Source organism: Macaca nemestrina, chromosome 11, assembly GCF_043159975.1.
Source record: "Macaca nemestrina isolate mMacNem1 chromosome 11, mMacNem.hap1, whole genome shotgun sequence".
In the NCBI taxonomy this organism is placed as follows: Eukaryota; Metazoa; Chordata; class Mammalia; order Primates; family Cercopithecidae; genus Macaca; species Macaca nemestrina.
This window is the reverse complement of record NC_092135.1, coordinates 10,095,587-10,117,291: the sequence shown is the minus strand read 5'-3', so window position 1 is coordinate 10,117,291 and position 21,705 is coordinate 10,095,587. Positions and strand designations below refer to the sequence as shown.

The following is a 21,705-nucleotide window of genomic DNA, read 5'->3' as shown; positions in this document are numbered from 1 at the left end:
CTCACGTGCCCGGAATGGCTCAGGCCCCTCTAGGCTACTCTCACTCTTGGAACTCTACCCCACCCTGGCTCCTTCGCTGCCACTTTAGCCCTCCCTGATTCTCTTGGGTTAAGAGGACTTAGCTCCAGGCCCCCACACCCAGCCTAGCTCAGCGGTCACTTCAGGGCATGTGCTGTGTGCACACCTGTCTCCCTGTCTGCACTCTAAGCTTTGGAGAGGTGGCACTGTGGGAGAAGGGCCTGACTGGGTTCCGTGCCACCAGGGTTTGTGCAAGTGTGCAGTCACTGACATAGTATTTTCCAGTGATTCAATGCACATTTGAGTCAGTGAGTGGCGTGGTGAGTGGGGAAGATAGGACAAGTTCAAGCGGGGAGAGAAGAGCAGAGCAGCCCACAGCCCAGTGCAGGCCTGTCGTGTGGCCCCGACCCTGCGCTGATCCTTTTGAAAACCTTGCCACTTATTCCTCTGCTCCAAAACAGCGTGCAGGCAGCCCCCACTCCCGGACAGGGGCCTGTCTTGTAAAGGGCATGCCGTGCCTGTTGACCTGGTAAGTAAGCGCCTGGTCCCCCAAGCCCTCTCACGGTGGCCCAGTCTTCATCCATTATTACTACAGAAGCCGCAGCTTGGACACCAAGGATGCTCGGGGCCTCCTATCCTCATCTCTCCTGCGTCTGCCGACCATCCTTTATCAAAACTGTGAACCATCAGGCATGCTCTGGGCACTTAATTTTCATGAAATATTGGCTCCTGTTATTGTCAGGCAAAGAGAGGGGTTGGTGACAAATTCTTCTCCCCTTGCTGACACCAAAGCCGGTCTCAGCATGATGCATGGTTTCCATGAGGCCGAGCATCATCGGGGGCCGATGAAATTGATGAGGACGGCACATATCCAGGGAAGACAAACATGCCAGAATGGTGAGGACAGGGCCGGCAGGCAGGCACTGAGCACCTGGGAGCCCCATGGCCACACGCCAGTAGGGCCCTATGCCCGCCCTCCAACCCAGGTGGGCCACACAGGGCCTCCTGCCTGTCCAGCCTGACTCTGCACACGTGTCAGTGCAAGGAAGGCTGTTTATCATGAGGAGGTTGTCCCCTGTCACTCAGTGTCCTGATTCACTGACCAAGTACTCCCTGACTCATTTGTAAGGTGGGATGGCTGGGCTTTCTCTCTATTGGCAGAAAAAGCAGCATAATGAACCCTCTCTACTGAAGCCCTCAAAACTGCAGGCTAGAGTGATGCCCAGTGCACCTGCCTCTGTGCTACCCTCTGATTGGAGTGTGATCCGTCAGCTTTCCAAATCTTCTCTGGAGTGACCAGGGCACGCAGCCGGTAGAAATAATAAATTGACTTCCAGGTTTTCTCAAAGAGTGGAGAGGGTGATAAGAGGCTCTCCGGTCCACTGTCCCCATGGTCTCACCCCGACAGCCCCCAGACGATCCCGTTGCTAAAGATCTGGAAAGTAAATGCTCCCACACCTTCCTTTGATTTGGTCCCAGTATAGCCCCTGGAGCTATTGTACGACATGTTGTCGCTTTTCCTGTTCGGAACAAGTGAATTCATTGAAAGATCCTCTGAGAAACAACCAGGAGCCCTTCTTGGAAGAGGTCTTTGCGGCTCTTATGGAAAGTCAGGTAGGGTTTGAGTCTCCACTGACAGCAGGGCGTCCTGAGGCTAATTTCTGCCACTCCCAGAAAGGAACTCAGCACTAGGACTGAGATCGTGACCTGGGCAGCTGTGGCACCACTCACGGAGTCCCTGGAGCCAGTGGGCATTAGGCCTTTTGACTATGGGGCGAGATCCTTCATCCCCCTGAGCCTGACTATACGTGTTTTCCCCAGAGGCTATTTTGAAAGACATTTTCCTGCCGTTTTTGGAGAGAGTTTGAAATGTGAAGCCAGTCTTGATAGCATCTGCCTCTTGGCTTGGCTTTGCTCCCAGCCTGCCTAGCAGAACAGTGGAATACTGGGGAGTCCTTGACAGCCCTTGTAGGCCCTCTGCGGACTTTCCGTCACTACTTGGGGTATCTGAGCCTCTCCCTGTGCCCCAATCCCAGGCAGGTACCTCCCGCCTGTCCTCATGTCCTCTGCTCAGAGGGTGCCCCTGGTTAGCATCAGTGAGGGTAGGGATGGTCTTGTGGGTTAATTCTCAGTCTGTTGCCAGTTTGAGAGAAAAAGACTTTGTCCTTTTTGACAGGAATTTCAGGTACCTGTGATCAGGTGAGGGAATTTCAGGCATTATGATCAGGGGAAAGAATGTCTCGGGGGACTTTCCTTCACCTCATTAAAATGGCCACATGGGCCCTAATGTGGTCAGGAAACTCAAGTCCAGACCTAGGCTGCCTCGAGCTCACTGTGTATTCATGAGGAGGGCCTCAGATCCCCCCTATCGTACAAGAATGCAGATGCCCACGCGTTAGGGCTGTGGCAGTGAAAACTGGTTCCCCACAGCGGAAATCAAACCAAATAGACAAAAGTCCCTGCCCCGCCGTTCTCCGGTTCTCCTGGCTTGGAGGAGACCCAGGGTGTGACAGAACACCTTGATGATGACAAGTGGGCACTGGAGAGAAAGGAGGAGGGGCCCCAGGACAGGCCATCTGACAAGGAGAGCTGTGGACGGGGCTGAGTTGAGGAAAGGAGCTAAAAAGGCTGATGAGTGTGTGTGTGTGTGTGTGTGTGTGTGTGTGTGTGTGTGTGTGTTCATGTGTTGTGTGTGTGCACACATACTTGCATCCACACCTGTAACAGCCCAGGGTCCCAGGGTCCTTGCATGGGACTAACAGCGACCTCTTTTCAGGGCCAGGTGTCTGGACACGGCTCATGTGGGTATGCCCTTCCCCTTTCCCAGGAGCAGCTCGCTGACCTCAAGGAAGATCTGGACAGAGATGACTGTAAGCAGGAGGCTGAGGTGGTCATCTATGAGACCAACTGCCACTGGGAAGACTGCACCAAGGAGTACGACACCCAGGAGCAGCTGGTGCACGTAAGCCTTTGAACCCCAGCAGCTGGCCAACCAGGGCACGGCCCAGGCCATGCAGGATGCTGAGCCTTCCAGGGCCTCTACTAGACAGAAGGGGCTAGAGGAAGAGACCCCCAGAGATGCCTGGGCCACATCCCCTGCAAGTGGGAGGCGTGATTACTTACGTGTGCCCTGCCTGTTTTCAAGATGGCTTCCAATGCCTATGTAATACGAGAGATTAAAAGAAAAAATAAGTAAATGAGACTGTCAGGGAAAAGAGAACAATAAAGTGAAACAAGGAATAGAGTTAGTATTAAAAACCGAGTGCTTTGAGCTATATTCTACATACACTTTTTTTTTCTGAGATTCCTAGTAGCCAGTGCAAAGAGGGAAATACGATTAAACCAGCCAGTATCTACACGATAATAAGTGAAAGAAGCTTCTCCCATGAAGGAAGGAGTTGATCCTGTCCTTTAGGGACTATTCACAGATACCCAGTGGATATGGGTGCAGGTGGGCGTCTACCCAGATCAGAGAGGAGGCTGCTTAACAGTGCCTGAGTAGTGACAGCTCAGGTGATTAGAGAAGACCATGGGAACCGGTGAGCCCTTCAGGGTATGCCTCTTGGTCCTCACTCCAAACTCTCATACCACAGCATCCCTTATGTGGCAGACAGGGTTGATGTGTGCAGTGTGCAGAGCAGAGGCTTGGCACGGGAAACACCTGGCTCCAAACCTGTCCCCACCACAACCAGCTGAGTGCTTCTGAGCCAAGTGACTCCACCTCTGCGAGCCTCATTTTTTTTCCTATCAAGGGGATTGATGCTGCCCCACAGGAGGGTCAGTCATATTCATCAGCACCTAGTGGCTCACAGGCATTCCACACCTAGCAGCTCCCTCCTTCCTCCTCCTGCCTGTTCCCCACACCAGCCCTGAGTGGTTCTCTCTTCTCCATCCAGAGAAGAACTTAAATTCAAGAAAGCCCCCTCCCAACTCCCCAGCACACACTCCTTGGTGAGTGAGTATCTGTAAAGATGAACCCACTAAATTAGTAGCTCGATTGCTGGGAAGAGCAGACACACACGCACGTGCGCACACATGCACATGTCTCCTATTCATATTCAGAAGCTGTCCCAAAGGCACTTGCTTCTCCCCAGCTCTGTAAACTTAGCATTTAGGACACGCCGACTCCCTCTTCTTCTTCCACTTATGCAACTTCCTCCCAAATACTGTAGGTTTCTTTTGTGTTGGAGTTTTTCCTCCCAAACGCAGTTCTCAGCCAGAAGACCAGAGCTTCCCAGCAAACGAATGCAGCTGACATAGAACTGGTGAAGCAGGGTCTTATCTAACCCCTTCTGGATCTCAAACTTAATTTTTCAACTTGTACCACCTCTTTGGGGTACACAAGCCCTGGATGGAGCAGGGACCGTGGAGCTGTGAGTTGCAGAACAAATCAGTTATATGAAAGGAGGAGAGAGGGACAGCCTCTCAGGCCAGGGGAAGGCCAAAGCCAGAGCATGCAGATGAGGATGTCAAAGACGTGCTCTGTGATAAGTGGGTCAACCCTGAAGAGCAGGCACAGAATTCCTCAAATGAATGCCGAGGGTCCCCAACCTGGAAGGAGGGCTTTAGCCAGGGGCTCCTGCCTGTGCCCTGGACTGTCCTGCAGCTATAGGTGGCCATCTCCACCAGGCCCTAGAAAAAACAGACCCCTTCACCCAGCTCTGTCTCTCCTCTCTCTCTCTCTCTCTCTCTCTCTGCTCTCTGGAAAGATGGATGGAGCAGGCGCACAGGCGAGCTGGAGCCCCTGGTCGATTATTAACAATTTGTTGCTAAGTAAACCAATAAGAAAAAACTGAAAGGCATTGTCAGGAAGCATTTTTATCATTTGAAAGGCTTTACAAATGGAAAGTGAGGCTAATATGATAAGATTTCCCTGGAAGTTCAAAGTGCTGAAGATTTCACATGCTCCAGCAGGGGCATCTGTATGCCTGACAGTTGGGCCAGTCGCACAGGGCATGAGGGCCTGGCAGCTTTCTGTCTTCTGGGGCAAGGTGCTGCCAGTGTCTGATGCCCAGCTCTCGGGACAGCCTCTTTTGGTGGCAAAGGTCCACAGGAGAATGTCCAGCAGAACAATATAGCAGGCCACAAATGCCAGCCACCCATGTAATTTACATTTCCTAGGAGTGCATAATCCCAGCACTTTGGGAGGCCGAGACGGGCGGATCACGAGGTCAGGAGATCAAGACCATCCTGGCTAACGCGGTGAAACCCCGTCTCTACTAAAAAAAAATACAAAAAACTAAGGCGGGAGAATGGCGTAAACCCGGGAGGCGGAGCTTGCAGTGCGCAGAGATCGCGCCAACACTCCAGCCTGGGCAAGAGAGCGAGACGCTGTCTCAAAAAAAAAAAAAAAGAGTAAAAAGAAATAGGTGAAGTTAATTTTAATATTTTTATTTAACCCGATATGTCTGAAATATTATCATTTAGCAGGTAGTCAATAGAAAACAAAATTATCTAAATACTGTATAATCTTTTTTTTTTCCATTCTAAGTCTTTGAAACTGGTGTGTAGTTTGTACTTCTAGCCCATCTCAGCTCAGGCCAGCCACATTTCAAGTGTGCAAGAGCCCCATATGGGACAAGTGGTCACTGCATTGGACAGTGTGGGTCCTAGAGGATGTGGCTCCACCACCGACGGCCAGGGCCCTGTGCAGGCCACTGAACTCTCTGTGCCTTTGTGGAAAGGGGACAAAGCCGTTATCTCATGGGTCAATGCCAAAAATAGAGATAAGCATGTGTTATTTTTCTATTATAACAAAAGACGTTATTTACAAACCTCTGAAACAGGAGCAAGCTTAGGAGAAGCTTCTCATGCACCCACTATGGGTACGTTTGCCTCGCTGCAGTTAATTAGTGCCTACTGTTTGCAGCCTGGGAGCATCATCACACCAGAACCCAGAGCCCAGGCTGGGGTGCACGGGATGGCTTTGCCCAGTATAGATGGTAACTTTGATGACGGATTGGAAAATGCAGGGAAGATAAGCGGCACGCAGTAGGCCTCCATTTAAGGGCAGCTAGTGATGCTTCATGAGGAGGCGCGGCCTGGCTTGGAGGGGTGGGCGTGTTGGGTCAGTGGTCTGCATATAGTAGGTGGGATGGGCAATGAGGAGCATGGTCTGAACATAATAGGCGTGGTCAGCAGGGTGGGAGGTCTGCACACAGGTCGGGGAGGGCTGGGGGGATGCTGGGGCGGGTGGTCAGCTGACAGCAGGCGGAGGTCTGTGGGCCTCCTGGGCCTGCTTACCCTCTCCTGGGCATGTCCCTCCGCAGCACATCAACAACGAGCACATCCACGGGGAGAAGAAGGAGTTCGTGTGCCGCTGGCAGGCCTGCACACGGGAGCAGAAGCCCTTCAAGGCGCAGTACATGCTGGTGGTGCACATGCGGCGGCACACGGGCGAGAAGCCTCACAAGTGCACGGTGAGTGGCCTTCTCCCCACCCCCGTCGCGTCGTCAGGACCGGCCCTTCAGCCAGGCCAGGGGGATCGTGTTTGGAGGTGGCTGGCCACAGGCACACCTGGGTGGAACAGGCCACAGCAGGGGCTCTGGGACCGGAGCCTGTTCCCACCCTGCCTGTTTGGGTCCTGGAGGCCCCTCGCCTCGTGGCATCCCAGACCTTGATGGACTTGCTCTGTGGGCGTGAGCATCTCGGTAAGCACGGCAGAGGTGTGTGGGTGTGTCTGTGATTGTGAGTCCAAAGGCATATCTGCATCCTGAAGTTTGCTTGGCTGGGTGACACTGGGCGGAGGGACCGCTCCATAGCACTCTGCAGAGAAAAAAACATCCTTGGTAATTCAGAGCTTGAGCAATGATGGGTTAAAACTCATTTGGGTTGAGGGTTTTTTCTGTTTGTTTTTTGAGACAGTCGCACTTTGCCACCCAGGCAGCTCATTGTAGCCTCTACCTTCTGGGCTCAGGCGATCCTCCCACCTCAGCCTCCTGAGCAGCTGGGACTACAGGCACATGCCACCACACCAGGATAATTTTTGTAACTTTTTGTAGACACGGGGTTTCGCCATGTTGCCCAGGCTGCTCTTGAACTCCTGGGCTCAAGCAGTCCGCCTGCCTCGGCCTCCCAAAGTGCTGGGATTACAGGCTTGAGCCACAGATCCTGGCTGAGTGTTTCTTTTGTTTTGTTTTGTTTTGTTTTTTTAATGAGCTCAAAGATAAGACCTTTTCTACGGTCTCCTTTAGAGGTCAACAGGATTTATGACTATTAGTTGTTGGAGAGACTATTTTTTAAAAACACAGAAACTGCTGCCCCACAAAAGCAGACGTGGTTTTAGCTGCAGCTGAAACATCTGGGAACTCCTCTTTGTGAATTCTTGTTTCATAGATTCTAAGGCATACATTCTATTTTCACCTTAACATCTCTGAAGTCAGACTGTCTTAAAATCAGTGGTGTCCGGGATCCAATGAAATATGCTACCTTTGTTGGCAAGTCAGTTTTTTTTATTGAGAAATAGCTGACATACCATAAAGTTCACCCTTTTAAGAAAATGTACAATTTAATTGTTTTTAGTACATTCACAGATTTGTGCAACCATCACTACTAGTTAATTTCAGAACATTTTCATCACCCCAGAAAGATACCCTGTACTCATTAGCAGCCACTCCTAATTCTCTCCTTCCCACAGCCCTGGACAGTTACTAATCTGCTTTCTGCCTGTATGGATTTGCCTATTCTGGAAATTTCATAAAAACTGAAATCATACAATATGTGCCTTTGTGTCTTGCTTCTTTCAGTTAACATGTCTTCAAGGTTCATCTGTGTTGTAGCATGCACATGTACTTTCTTTCTTTTTGTGGCTACCTAATATTCCATTGTATGGATAGACTATGTTTTGTTTGTGCATTCATCAGTTGATGGATATTTGCATTGTATTTACTTTGAGGCTATTATGAATAATGCTGCTATGAACATGTGTGTTCATGTTTTTATATGGACAGAACGTTTTCACTTCTGTTGGGTATGTGTAACTAGGAGTAGAATTGCTGAGTCATATGGCAGTTGAGGAACTGCTGGTTTGTTTTCCAAAATCAATGCTCCATTTTACCTTTCCACCCACAATGAATGAGAGTTCTGATTTCTGCAAATCCTCACCAACACTGGTTGTTACCTTTTTTATTCTAGCCATATCCTAGTGGGTGTAAAGTAGTATTTTATTGTGTTTTTGATTAGCCCTTCCCTAATTAGTGATTAATAATGTTAAACACCTTTTCAGGTGCTTATTGGCCATTTGTGTATCTTCTTTGGAGAACTGTCTACTCAAATATTGCCCATTTTGAAATCTGGTTGTCTTTTTGTTGTTAAATTGTAAGAATTTTTTATGTATCTGGTTACTAGACCCTTATCAGATATATGATTTGCAAATAATTCTCCCATTCTCTGGGTTTTCTTTTCATTTTCTTGATACTTTAAAGCACAAAAGTTTTTAATTTTGAGGCTGTACAATGTTTTAATTCCTTGTGCTTTTAGCGTCATAGCTAAGGAACCATTGCCTAATCCAAGGTCACAAAACTTTACCCTTATGTTTTCTTCTAAGAGTTTTATAGTTTAAAACTTTTATTTATAAAAATATTGAATACTGGCACTCTGAAAAATTTAAAAAGTAAAAAAAGAAATATATGTGTGTATAGAGAGCTTTATAATATAGCTCTTCCATTGTCACCCAGGCTGGAGTGCAGTGGCGCCATCTTGGCTCACTGCAACATCTGCATCCCAGGTTCAAGCGATTCTCCTGCCTCAGCCTCCCAAGTAGCTAGGATTACAGGCGTGCACCACCATGCCTGGCTAATTTTTTGTATTTTTAGTAGAGGCAGGGTTTCACCATGATGGCCAGGCTGGTCTTGAACTCCTGACCTCAGGTAATCCACCTGCCTCAGCCTCCCAAAGTGCTAGGGTTACAGGTGTGAGCTGCTACGCCCAGCTGGAGTTAATTTTTGTACATGGTATGAGGTAGGGATCCAAACTTACTCTTTTGCATATGATTATGCAGTTGTCCAAGTCCATTTGTTGAAAACCTGTTCTTTCCGTTTGAATGGTCTTGGCACCCTTGTCAAAAATCAATTGACCTTAAGTGTCTGGGTTTCTTTCTGAACTGCCAGTTGTATTGCCTGGATCTCTATGTCTCTCTTTATGCCAGTACCACATTCAGTCTTTATTACTGTCAATTTGTAGGAAGTAAATTGGGACATATGAGTTCTCCAAATTTGTCCTCCTTTTGCAAGATTGTTCTGGCTCTTCGGGGTTCATTGCAACAAGTTATTTTCTTAAATCCTCAGTACTGGCAAACCATAGCCCTTTGATGATATGAGCTGTGAGTTGCGGAAACAGATAAAAGGCATTTGGAGCCAAGCGTGCTCAATTAGACTGGTCAGGAATAAAGGAGAGGATGGGAGGAATGAGACAGCTCCTGCCGGGGTGTACGTGTCCTCCTGAGGGCGGTTTGCATACATCCATTCAATGCAACCGCAGTATCTTTGGAATAGCTGCAGTTTCCTGCAATGATCTCTTCTTCCTTCTCCCCTTCCTCCCTCCTTCCCTCTCTCCCCACCTCCTTTCCTTCCTTCCTCTCTCCCTTGCTCCCTCTTTTCCTCCTTCCTTCCTTTCCAGAATTGTTTCTTGAGTGCTTAGGTGCTAAATATTAGGAAGACAGCAATGAACATGACCCAGAAGATTCCTGCTCTGTGGAGCTGGTATTCTAGTAAGAACGCTGGGTAACAAAATGATTCAGATCATTATAAATCAAGCCAAGGGGTATAAAGGAGAGAGGATAGAGTGTTGTGATTGAGAATATCAGAAAAGTGCTCTCAGAGGAGACGACCTAAAAGATTGAGAGGGAGGGACCTGGGCCAGGAACCGGATTGGGAGGAGGCTGCGGAAGTTTCCAGCCAGAGGAGTCAGTAGTATGCAGAGGCCCCAAGCCAGGAAGAACTTAGTGGAGTCAAAGAACTGAAAGGAGACCAGCGTGTCCAGAGTGAAGGTGAGGGTGGCCGACTCACTTAAGGACTTGGAAGACTGAATTTTATTCTCAGCACATTTTAGCGCACAGAAAAATTCTAATCGAGAGTGGTACTGGGAAACAGTTCAAAGTAATAGTTTAGAGTTTAATGATACGGGAATATGCTGCTGATTTAAAAACTGGTGACTGAATACTTGATATGTTCCCAATTTTGGTTTTAAAGACATGGGGAGATGAATTGCAGAGTCACCAGACATGAAACTTACCACATGTCAGCAGTGGCAGCCCCTGGGCAACCGGTGGTTTTCGTTTTTCTCTTTGTACTTTTCAGCCCTTTCCATGTTTTCAGGAAAGGAAAGTAATATCCTTAAAATGCCTGCTTCTGAGTGCGCTGATGGGGTGGAGCAGAGCAGAGGAGGGGGTGGGAAGGAAGCAGCAGCCGGCCTCTAGGTTGGGCTCCCTGGGGTGCCTTGACTGACTGAACCACCTCCTTCTAGTTCGAGGGCTGCTCGAAGGCCTACTCCCGCCTGGAGAACCTGAAGACACACCTGCGATCCCACACCGGGGAGAAGCCATACGTGTGCGAGCACGAGGGCTGCAACAAAGCCTTCTCCAACGCCTCGGACCGCGCCAAGCACCAGAATCGCACCCACTCCAATGAGGTACCCCCGCAGGGCATGAGCTGGGCATGCACACGGGAGCCCCACTGACATCCCATGGCTTCCAGGCGTCTGTAGGCCAGTAGATAGCCAGGTGCCTGGTGTCTTGCCCCCACCACTGACCAGCTGTACATCCTCAGACACAGACCAGGACTCTGAGACCTGGACAGACCAGTCTCTTTCTCTGTGCCACATCCTTTCCTCTAAAAGATGCCCCATGAGGTCCCATGGAATACTGACCCTCTCTGTGCCTCAATTTCCTTATCTCTGTAATGAATATAATAGTGCCCTCCCCAAAGGCTGTCATGAGGTCCTCGGGAGCTGAGGCTGAGGCAGGGAAGTGGCCCCTCTGATCTCAGAGTGCTTCACATGCATCTGTCCCTATTACTTGGGGCTGCTGGGTGGGTTCTGCCTCCCCATCCCCTAGATGAGGAAACGAAGACTCAGAGATGAAGTGACTTACCCCAGTGCCAGATGAGTGACGAATCCTCTGCAGCTGTGAAAACATCCTGGATCACTGTTTCATACCCCCAAATTCCCTTTCCACCACAAGCAGGTGTCCCACTGGGGAGCAGCTGCCCCGCTGCCTGGGGGAAGCAGAGCAGTGCTGTCTGAGTGTGGCATTTGTTGGCAGCCCCCTGGCCTGTTGGCTTGGGTAGCCAGCAGTGACACGCTCCAGCTGTTAGTGCTGCCTGGGCCTGCCGTGGCGGTCAACCCCAGCAGATGGGGCATAGAGTGTAGCCTCTGCCACCCTGGGTAGGCAGAGCCCCTATCTGGGCTGAGAGAACCAGGGAGAAAGCGGGGCAAGAGCCGGTGGTGTCCTGGCCCAGCCACACAATTACTGTCGCTCAGGCTTACTCAGAAATGTATGTTTTTAAAAGCTTAGACACATCCTGGACCCCAAAGGGAATTTGCTCCAATGCTTATAAGAAGTGAGAGGAATTTTCTTTTTTTTTTCCTTTTTTTTTTTTTTATCTTTTGAGATGGAGTTTCTCTCTGTCGCCCAGGCTAGAGTGCAGTGGCGCAATCTTGGCTCACTGCAAGCTCCGCCTTCCAGGTTCACGCCATTCTCCTGCCTCAGCCTCCAGAGTAGCTGGGACTACAGGCGCTGCCACCACGCCTGGCTAATTTTTTTGTATTTTTAGTAGAGACGGGGTTTCACCGTGTTAGCCAGGATGGTCTCGAACTCCTGACCTCGTGATCCACCCGCCTGGGCCTCCCAAAGTGCTGGGATTACAGGCGTGAGCCACTGCACCTGGCCTAAGTGAGAGGAATTTTCAAAGGCATCTGAACCCCTCAGAGTCTCTATGGGCAAGAGCCAGCCTTAGAGGGGAATGTGTGTGCACATGTGTGTATGTGTGTTTGTAAGTGTATTATGTATGTGTGTATAGATGTGGAGGAGCAGGGGTGTGGGTATCTGTATGTGGATATGAGTGTGCACGTTTGTAAGTGTGTGTTTTTGTGCAGACGTGGTGTGGGGTGTGTGTGTGTGTGTTTATGAGTCCAGGACTGAGGTTCGGAAATCCTGGGTTTTCTTCGCCCCATTACTGGATGACTTGGAACCCGTTCCTTTGCCTCCCTGATCCTGCCTTTCTTCATCAGAGAAATCAGGGGTGCTAGTGCTGTCACAGGGTACACTGAGCTCGTACACTTGCTACTAGTACTAAAAACCCCACTGCCCTGTTCACTGAGAGGCAGCATTGTGATTACACGAGGCATGTGTGTCCCCAGCTTCTTGTGGCAGGAACCCCCTTGGCCATGTGCTTAACTGCACGAACAAGTGCCAGACAAGCCAGGCTAAGGCCAGGCTCCTGCATGGCACCATCCACAGAGCACTGGCTGCCAATTCGACAGAACACCTACTGACGTTGCCAGCTGGGCTCTGCTGAGGGACGTGGGTAGCTTTAGGAGAACAGGGAGAGTGCCCCTTCAGAGTTGATCCTTGTACCCCCATCCATGACACAGGCCTGCTTCTCTCCCCAGAAACCCTACATCTGCAAGATCCCAGGCTGCACCAAGAGATACACAGACCCCAGCTCTCTCCGGAAGCACGTGAAAACGGTCCACGGCCCAGATGCCCACGTCACCAAGAAGCAGCGCAACGACGTGCACCTCCGCACACCGCTGCTCAAAGAGAATGGGGACAGTGAGGCCGGCGCCGAGCCTGGCGGCCCAGAGAGCACCGAGGCCAGCAGCACCAGCCAGGCCGTGGAGGACTGCCTGCACGTCAGAGCCATCAAGACCGAGAGCTCCGGGGTAAGCGGAGCTGGGCAGCCCAGCCACGCAAGGCGACTCCATAGCCGTGCCCAGGGCCACCCCTGACCACAGTTGTGGCCTCTGTCCTAAGGCCCCCCTCTAAGGGCACAGCGATGTCCCTCCTCTCTCCAACTTGGCTTTCGCCCTTCACCAGCTTGGGCCTCACGTGAAACCTATCTTGTCCAGGTCCCATTCTGCTCTGACCAGGCTCTTGCTGGGTGTGTGCCAGCACCCTCAGTGACAGGGATGATGCCATGTACGGTGGCCCTGCACAGGGCGGGGGCGGCCCCTGCATGTCTGCCTTTCCAGCCAGCACCCAAGTGCCGCTGCCAACCCCCACCCCTCTGTCCTGTCTCTGCCTCCCCACCCCTCTGGCGTCCACTCCTTTTGTTCTAACCACCTGTTCTTTGTCTCCATCTCTTTTTCCCGACTGTACCTCCCCTAAGGATAGACGGTACTGAGGTGAGCCAAGGAGTTGGGCGTGTGTGGGTGGGATGAGGGAGTGAGGGTGGCTGGGGAGCCGGTCCATGCTGCTGCCTGTCAGTCTCACCTGTCAGTCCAGGCCTCCTAGGTCCAGGCAGGTGGGCCCGGACAGGCACACACGGTAGGGCACTGCAGGTGGGGCCATTGGCCTTGGCAGCCGGAGTGGAGCTGGCAGGTGTGGGGAGCAGGGGCGCCAGGCTGTATCAGGGACAGAGTGACAGGGAGGCATGCGTCCAGGCTGCAGAAGGTCCTGAGGGCCAAGCAGAGTACTGTGGATGGCGCCATGGACCACACCCTGCTCCCATGAAGCCTGTATCCTCCCGGGAAGGAAGATCGCAGCTTCCCAAGGAAGCTGAATTTGGGCCATTTGGCCTAACAATGAACCCAGAGATGGTGCATCTGGTGCAGGCCTCATCTGGGCCCAGATCCGAGTTCTGTGGATGTCGTCCGAGTTCTGTGGTGTTCTGCACTGTACATGTGCCGTGAGCTCCCTGCCCCGCTCTACCTAACCCAGAGGGAAGGCTGCTTTGGGGTGGCCCTTTGCACAAGGGCTGCGTCCCACAGGTCCCCCTCCCTGGTCATCCTTTCCCTTTCCAACAACCTGCCCCTGGCCTTTTGAGATCATCCTGTCTGGTTGAAGCCACCACGTCAGCAGGCTTTCGTTCCCCACCTCATCGGGGTACATGGCTGTTGGTGGCAGTGTTTAAGTGCCTTCTTTTGTGCCATACTGGGTGCCTTCTGCATGCTGCGTGCTGTCCATCCATCCACTAACTGCACCGGAATCAGTTCAGGTCCATCTCTTAGTTGGGGAAGCCAAGGTTAAGAGAAGTGAAGTGACTTGACCATTTTAAGCAAACAGACTCATGATGCTTTACATGCTCCTCCGCAAGGCAGCTTCCTCTCCTCACCCCCAGCCCCCCAGGGTGCGCAAGGGTGTGGTGCCCGTGCAGACCCTCTGAGTCTGTGCCTTCTCGCCTCGTCCCTGCAGCTGTGTCAGTCCAGCCCCGGGGCCCAGTCCTCCTGCAGCAGCGAGCCCTCCCCGCTGGGCAGTGCCCCCAACAATGACAGTGGCGTGGAGATGCCGGGGACGGGGCCCGGGAGCCTGGGAGACCTGACGGCGCTGGATGACACACCCCCAGGGGCTGACACCTCAGCCCTGGCTGCCCCCTCCGCTGGTGGCCTCCAGCTGCGCAAACACATGACCACCATGCATCGGTTCGAGCAGCTCAAGAAGGAGAAGCTCAGGTCACTCAAGGACTCCTGCTCATGGGCCGGGCCGACTCCACACACACGGAACACCAAGCTGCCTCCCCTCCCGGGAAGTGGTGAGTGAAGGCCCGGGGTTTGCAGATGGGGCAAGAGCGAGTGTGGGGCAGCACCAACTAGGCTGGCACCCACCAAGCACCAGTGCTATCTCACTGGCTGCCTACAGGATCTTACCAGCCCAGTACAGTAAAGGAAGCTGAGGCTCAGAGAGGTGAAATGCCTTACCCAAATCAATGGCAGGGGTGAGATTTAGCCTAGGTCTGTGTGGCTCCAAAGCTCACGCTCTTTCAGCTGCACCACGCTGAATCCCTGTAATCCCCCAAAACAAGCAGACCCTGCGCACATCATCCTCGTCCTCACCCAGTCATTCATTCACTGACTGGGCACTTGCTGTGGGCACCATAGCAAAGGCCCTAGGCAGGAGAGCCATTTAATTCCAGTCCCAAATAAGTGTATGGTTAGAAGGCTGTGCCACCAGACTCACACTCTACTGCAGAACGAGCCAGGTCCCACTAAAGCCAGAGCTTAAGGTAGAGCTGTGCAGAGGAAGGAGAAAGCACATTGAGCTGGTGATGAGCCGGGAGGACTTCATGGAGGAGGTGGCGCTGTGCTCAGCCTCAAGAGGTGTTGGCCAGGCTCTGAGATGGAAGGCGTCTTTAGCGAGCATGTCTTAGGTACTGCCTCTGTCCCAGGATTGTGCCGGGCTGCCCACTGTGGTCGACACTGATGTACCACCTGCTCTCACTTGAAGGGAGGATTTGTCGTCCCAACTTGTGGGGACTATCGGTAAATGGCCTTGAACTCTCAGCCCCCTACAGGGATCTCCTGGGTTGCAGACAGATGCCCCACCCAAGGTCACCCCTTCCCATCAGGCCCACATGCAGTGACTGGTCTCTACAGAAGTGCAAAGGCCCAGCCATCAAGATGAGACTCAGAGAGGTGCCCAACTTAGGGCAGCACTGAAGAGCCATGGAGGTCCTGGGCTCCCTGTGAGATCCTCCTGGGCTCACTTCTCCTCTGCCCACTCTTGCAGCCTGTCTTTCCTTCCATGGGTATGGACCTCAGGGTACTCCCTGTAATAGCCTGCTCCTTAAACTCCATCTCAGGAGAGCCCAGGTGGCAACATCTCCACGGACTGTGAGGGTACAGTGCCAGGAGACCAACCTGCGCCTTCCTGAGCCGCTCATCCCCTCCTCTGCATAACTCAGTCCTATGGAGAGACAGATTTATCTACAGCTGGAGAAACTGAGGGCCAGAGAAAGGAGAATTCAAGGCCAGACAGATAATGGTAAAGTTAAGATAGGGACTTAGGCCTCCTGGCTTCCCCTTGCCTACCCTTTCAATAAGTGCCACCATTTGTTTACATATTGCTTTTTCCTTCTCCTGCTTAATTGAAAAACCATCTGCTCACTGGGCATGGTGGCACACGTGTGCCCTAGCTACTCCAGAGTCTGAGGAGGGAGGATCCCTTGAGCCCAGGAGTTCAAGGCCAGCCTGGGAAACCCTGTCTCTAAAAAGAGAAAGAGAGAAAACATGCATCTCCTGAGTGTACTGTGTTCCAGGCCCTCTTCTCGGGCTCCAGGCCCAGTGCGATGACTGAGCAAGGTCAAAGCAGGCAGCTACCCACCCTTGTCCCGGTGCTGACTCCTCTGCTTTCCCGCAGGCTCCATCCTGGAAAACTTCAGCGGCAGTGGGGGCGGTGGGCCCGCGGGGCTGCTGCCCAACCCTCGGCTGTCGGAGCTGTCCTCCGGCGAGGTGACCATGCTGAGCCAGCTGCAGGAGCGCCGCGACAGCTCCACCAGCACCGTCAGCTCCGCCTACACCGTGAGCCGCCGCTCCTCCGGCATCTCCCCCTACTTCTCCAGCCGCCGCTCCAGCGAGGCCTCGCCCCTGGGCGCTGGCCGCCCGCACAACGCCAGCTCCGCGGACTCCTACGACCCCATCTCCACGGACGCGTCGCGGCGCTCGAGCGAGGCCAGCCAGTGCAGCGGCGGCTCTGGGCTGCTCAACCTCACGCCCGCGCAGCAGTACAGCCTGCGGGCCAAGTACGCTGCGGCCACTGGCGGCCCCCCGCCCACCCCGCTACCAGGCCTGGAGCGCATGAGCCTGCGGACCAGGCTAGCGCTGCTGGACGCGCCCGAGCGCGCGCTGCCCGCCGGCTGCCCACGCCCGCTGGTGCCGCGGCGTGGCAGCGACGGGCCGACCTATGGCCACGGCCACGTGGGGGCTGCGCCCGCCTTCCCGCACGAGGCTCCAGGCGGCGGAGCCAGACGGGCCAGCGACCCTGTGCGGCGGCCCGATGCCCTGGCCCTACCGCGGGTGCAGCGCTTCCACAGTGCCCACAACGTGAACCCCGGCCCACTGCTGCCGTGTGCCGACAGACGAGGCCTCCGCCTGCAGAGCCACCCGAGCACCGACGGCGGCCTGGCCCGTGGCGCCTACTCGCCCCGGCCGCCTAGCATCAGCGAGAACGTGGCGATGGAGGCCGTGGCGGCAGGGGCCGACGGCCCGGGGCCCGAGGCTGACCTGGGGCTGCCAGAGGACGACCTGGTGCTGCCCGACGACGTGGTGCAGTACATCAAGGCGCACGCCAGTGGCACTCTGGACGAGGGCGCCGGGCAGGTATATCCCATGGAAAGCACTGGCTTTTCTGACAACCCTAAACTGCCCAGCCCGGGGCTGCATGGCCAGCGCAGGTTGGTGGCTGCAGACTCCAACGTGGGCCCCTCCGCGCCTGTGTTGGGAGAATGCCAGTTAGGCTTTGGGGCGCCCTCCAGCCTGAACAAAAATAACATGCCTGTGCAGTGGAACGAGGTGAGCTCCGGCACCGTGGATGCCCTGGCCAGCCAGGTGAAGCCTCCACCGTTTCCTCAGGGCAACCTGGCGCTGGTGCAGCAGAAGCCTGCCTTTGGCCAGTACCCAGGCTACAGTCCACAAGGCCTACAGGCGAGCCCTGGGGGTCTGGACAGCACACAGCCACACCTTCAGCCGCGCAGCGGAGCCCCCTCCCAGGGCATCCCCAGGGTAAACTACATGCAGCAGCCGCGGCAGCCAGTGGCCAGCAGCCAGTGTCCTGGCATGACCACCGCTATGAGCCCCCATGCCTGCTATGGCCAAGCCCACCCCCAGCTGAGCCCCAGCACCGTCAGTGGGGCCTTCAGCCAGTTCCCCCAATCCTGCAGCAACATGCCAGCCAAGCCAGGGCATCTGGGGCACCCTCAGCAGACAGAAGTTGCACCTGACCCTACCATGATGGGCAATCGCCACAGGGAACTTGGGGTCCCCAATTCAGCCCTGGCTGGAGTGCCACCACCTCACCCAGTCCAGAGCTACCCACAGCAGAGCCATCACCTGGCAGCCCCCATGAGCCAGGAGAGCTACCACCAGGTCCCCAGCCTTCTGCCTGCCCGCCAGCCTGGCTTCATGGAACCCCAACCAGGCCCGATGGGGGTGGCTACAGCAGGCTTTGGTCTAGTGCAGCCCCGGCCTCCTCTCGAGCCCAGCCCTGCTGGCCGCCATCGTGGGGTACGTGCTGCGCAGCAGCAGCTGGCCTATGCCAGGGCCACAGGCCATGCCATGGCTGCCATGCCATCCAGTCAGGAGACAGCAGAAGTTGTGCCCAAGGGAGCGATGGGCACCTTGGGGTCGATGCCTCCCCAGCCGCCTCCGCAGGACACAGGTGGGGCCCCGGCCCACAACATGCTCTACTACTACGGCCAGATCCACATGTACGAACAGGATGGAGGCCTGGAGAACCTCGGGGGCTGCCAGGTCATGCGGTCCCAGCCACCACAGCCACAGGCCTGTCCGGACAGCATCCAGCCCCAGCCCTTGCCCTCACCAGGGGTCAACCAGGTGTCCAGCACTGTAGACTCCCAGCTCCTGGAGGCCCCCCAAATTGACTTTGATGCCATCATGGATGATGGCGATCACTCAAGTTTGTTCTCGGGTGCTCTGAGCCCCAGCCTCCTCCACAGCCTCTCCCAGAACTCCTCCCGCCTCACCACCCCCCGAAACTCCCTGACCCTGCCCTCCATCCCCGCAGGCATCAGCAACATGGCTGTTGGAGACATGAGCTCCATGCTCACCAGCCTTGCCGAGGAGAGCAAGTTCCTGAACATGATGACCTAGAGCCCCAAGCGCCTGGCGCTGAGTGCACCCAGAGGGGTCATCGCTGCCCAGAGCCTGGGGGTTCCAGCTGTTTTGTCTTTTTCCAAAAAAGTGTTAAATAGGCTTGAGGGGTTGTTGCGCAATGGCCGCTTCAGATGACAGATGTTGTAAGAGAAGGTTTATGGGCATCCTCTCTGGTCTTTTGGATTATTCCTCAGAACAATGAAAAAAGTCCATAGGACAGGAAGGAATGCAAAACTCATTCACACAGTGCTTTCCAGCCTTTGGTGCTTACAGGACCAGTCTGTTCTGGCTTCTTCAGGGCTGACATTCAGCTAACGCGGGATTACTTTGGCCAAAGCCTTTCCAAGGATATGCAGAAAGACGGTAGGGAGCGTTTGGGTTTGAATCTGAACGCCATACTGGGTACTCTGCTCCGGAAAGATGAGCTGCTGCTTCTGCTACTTGGAAGGAAAAGGAATTCCTGATCCACCTGAATTCCTCTATGATCCTAACTCTTGGGGTCTGTAACGTCCCTTGTCATAGAGGAAAAACACAGATTATACCTGGAGGATTCAGAAGCACATTCTGATTCCAGGTTTGGTAGAGCTGGCTCTTCTACCCCATAAAGCCGAGCCTGGGACTGGCAGCCCATCCAAGTGTATGTGAATGAATAAAGTATGTAAGTATCACCAGAAAAAGGAAAGAAAAAAATGTACTCCTCGGGACAAGCCCAGAAGCTGCCCTGGCCTCTTCAGACCGTGTTTACAGTGTTTGCATGTAGAATGTAGCCCTTACTGAAAAGAAGACTTGTTTCTAAATACCTCGGGGCTGCTGGAGCCACTGTGGGTTAGGGATAGACTGAGGCCTCGAGAAGTGAGCGTGCACTGGGGACCCAGCCTCAGGCCACCCTGGGCATCTCCCAGTAGGAAGAGGAAGTTGCATGTTTACCCAGTCCTGTTTCTCCAATGCAGTGTCCACCCACTTTACCACGAAAAACTCCAGGGCCTGACGGCAGCGCAGGCTCCCCCAGCACTCACCAGCAGCCCAGTGTTCTCCGCCAAGCCACAGTGTGCATGCCTGGTATCCTCCGGATTCCCTTCCTTCTGCCCACCAAGTCACTGGGCAGAGAATGATGACGTGTGTGGTAGTGTGACTGGGGGTAGAAAGGGGAAGGGGTTGATCCTCAGGACTCTGAGGGAGCGTCATTGAATTTCCCTGTTCAGTGTGACCAAGACCCACCTGGAAATGGCTTCAGGAGACTTCATTCCTGAACACACTGTAGGGTGAATTGGTGCATCTTCCCCACCACACACACACACACACACACACACACACACATATACACACACACCCCAAACCTTTTCATGGGGAATGTGTGGCAACCTTGCCAAACAGCACCACTCAGAGTGTGACTCTGACTGTGACCTTGGCCTCCATGAGGAACCTCTTAGGACAGTTTGAGGACAAGGCCAACATCATTATCTGGGCCCCCTGCGTCCCAGCACATCAAACTCTGTCGGGAGACAAGGCCAAGTGCAAATGAAAGCCAGGGAACATTGCTAAGGGTCTGTGGCTCTGCGGTGTGGTCATGACCTTCCTGAGATAGGATTTCCCTTGCCAGTCCCAACCTGTATCTATTCAGTACGGAAGATAGCCCTGGATATACTGCAGGTGAGTCGTCCAGCCAAATTTATATCTCCAAAACATTTTTAGCTTTTTCTACATGCTATGAATTGAGATGACATGTTCAACTTGTAAATAAGTCTTTTTGTACATTAAAAAAGTAATTTTTTCATAATCTATCTTGTCTATCTGCTTTTCCCTTGACAGTAGTTAATGAGAACCTGGGCAGTAAATTTGGTGCATTCGAGCAGAAATTAGGCTGTATTTTTTCTTAACAGTGTCAAAATTGACTATCCCGCCTTTGCCAAGAAATGTTTAATGCTGAGGCATTTACTGGCTGTTTGTTTGTTGTCTCCTTGGGGCTGGGCAGGGTTTGACATTTCACAGTGAATATCTGACTGCTGCCCTGGTGAGCTGCTCTGAACATCTATATGCATTGCAGACCAGGGTGTAGACCCAGACACTTCTGGGGTCAGACCCCTCCCTTTGGTGGGCACTCGGATGGAGCACATTTCATCAGGGTGGGGTGGGGTGAGATGGGCAAACCCCCAAGGGTCTGGTGCAGGTAGAATGAGTCAGGGCAGGCAGGTGGCACCTCCAGGATGCCCATCAGTTGGCCTTGGCAAAGGGGCCCATGGGGAGCAACCATGAGCAGGGGCTCTGAGCTCTAGGGGACTGCCCAGCAGGTGGACAGGGAGAGCCTGGGTCCAGTGGGCAGGCTAGTCAGTTGGTGGCCCCTGCAGTAAACCTCAGGGAGCCCTTGAATGAGTCATGAGGCCCCATCTAGGGGTAGGGCCAGAGACAGGGAGCAGGGAGCAGAGCCCCAGGACTGAATTAGAGGGGTAAGAGGGCACCTTCTAAGGACCAGGCATGCCGGGCCTCTGAACACCCAGCCCAGACCCCTTTATCCTCTCCTCTCCAGGAGAGAAGGCTTAGCACGCACGTTGGGCAGTGTGGACACCAAAGCCACATGGGACATCATCTTTGCCTGGAAGGCACGAGACACATGGACTGGGGAAGGGTTTTGTGGTCAGACACTTGCAGGAAACCCCCAAGGAGAAGAGAATTGAGCAGGTTTCCTTTCCACAAGCATCCCACAGCCTCCACTGTGCATCAGGGAGCCGCCACTTCTCTGGCCAACATTTCCTAGAGGAAAGGCCCCGCTCCTCCCCAAGGAGCAGTGTCGCTCAGCGAGCTCCCGGGGAGGAAGTGAGCGTGCACAGCTCTGCCCTTCCCTCCTCTTCTTTCCAAAGCCCACTTTCGGGGCTCACACTTTTCTCTGCTTCACCACTTGTTGAGCCTCTGGAAACAGCTCTGCCCTAC

At 53.6% G+C, this 21,705-nt stretch overlaps 1 protein-coding gene across 1 annotated transcript in view; it reads left to right on the top strand.

Moving 5' to 3' along the window:
- Window positions 1–20,574, top strand: part of LOC105492465 (GLI family zinc finger 2) — a 260,604-nt gene extending 240,030 nt beyond the window's left edge. The window contains exons 9-14 of the mRNA XM_011759629.3: window positions 2,846–2,980; window positions 6,288–6,437; window positions 10,480–10,644; window positions 12,625–12,897; window positions 14,369–14,705; window positions 16,310–20,574. Coding sequence (XP_011757931.2) covers window positions 2,846–2,980; window positions 6,288–6,437; window positions 10,480–10,644; window positions 12,625–12,897; window positions 14,369–14,705; window positions 16,310–18,777 — 3,528 coding nt within the window. The 3' untranslated portion in view covers window positions 18,778–20,574. The remainder of the gene's footprint in view (window positions 1–2,845; window positions 2,981–6,287; window positions 6,438–10,479; window positions 10,645–12,624; window positions 12,898–14,368; window positions 14,706–16,309) is intronic.
- Window positions 20,575–21,705: the final 1,131 nt, after the last annotated feature.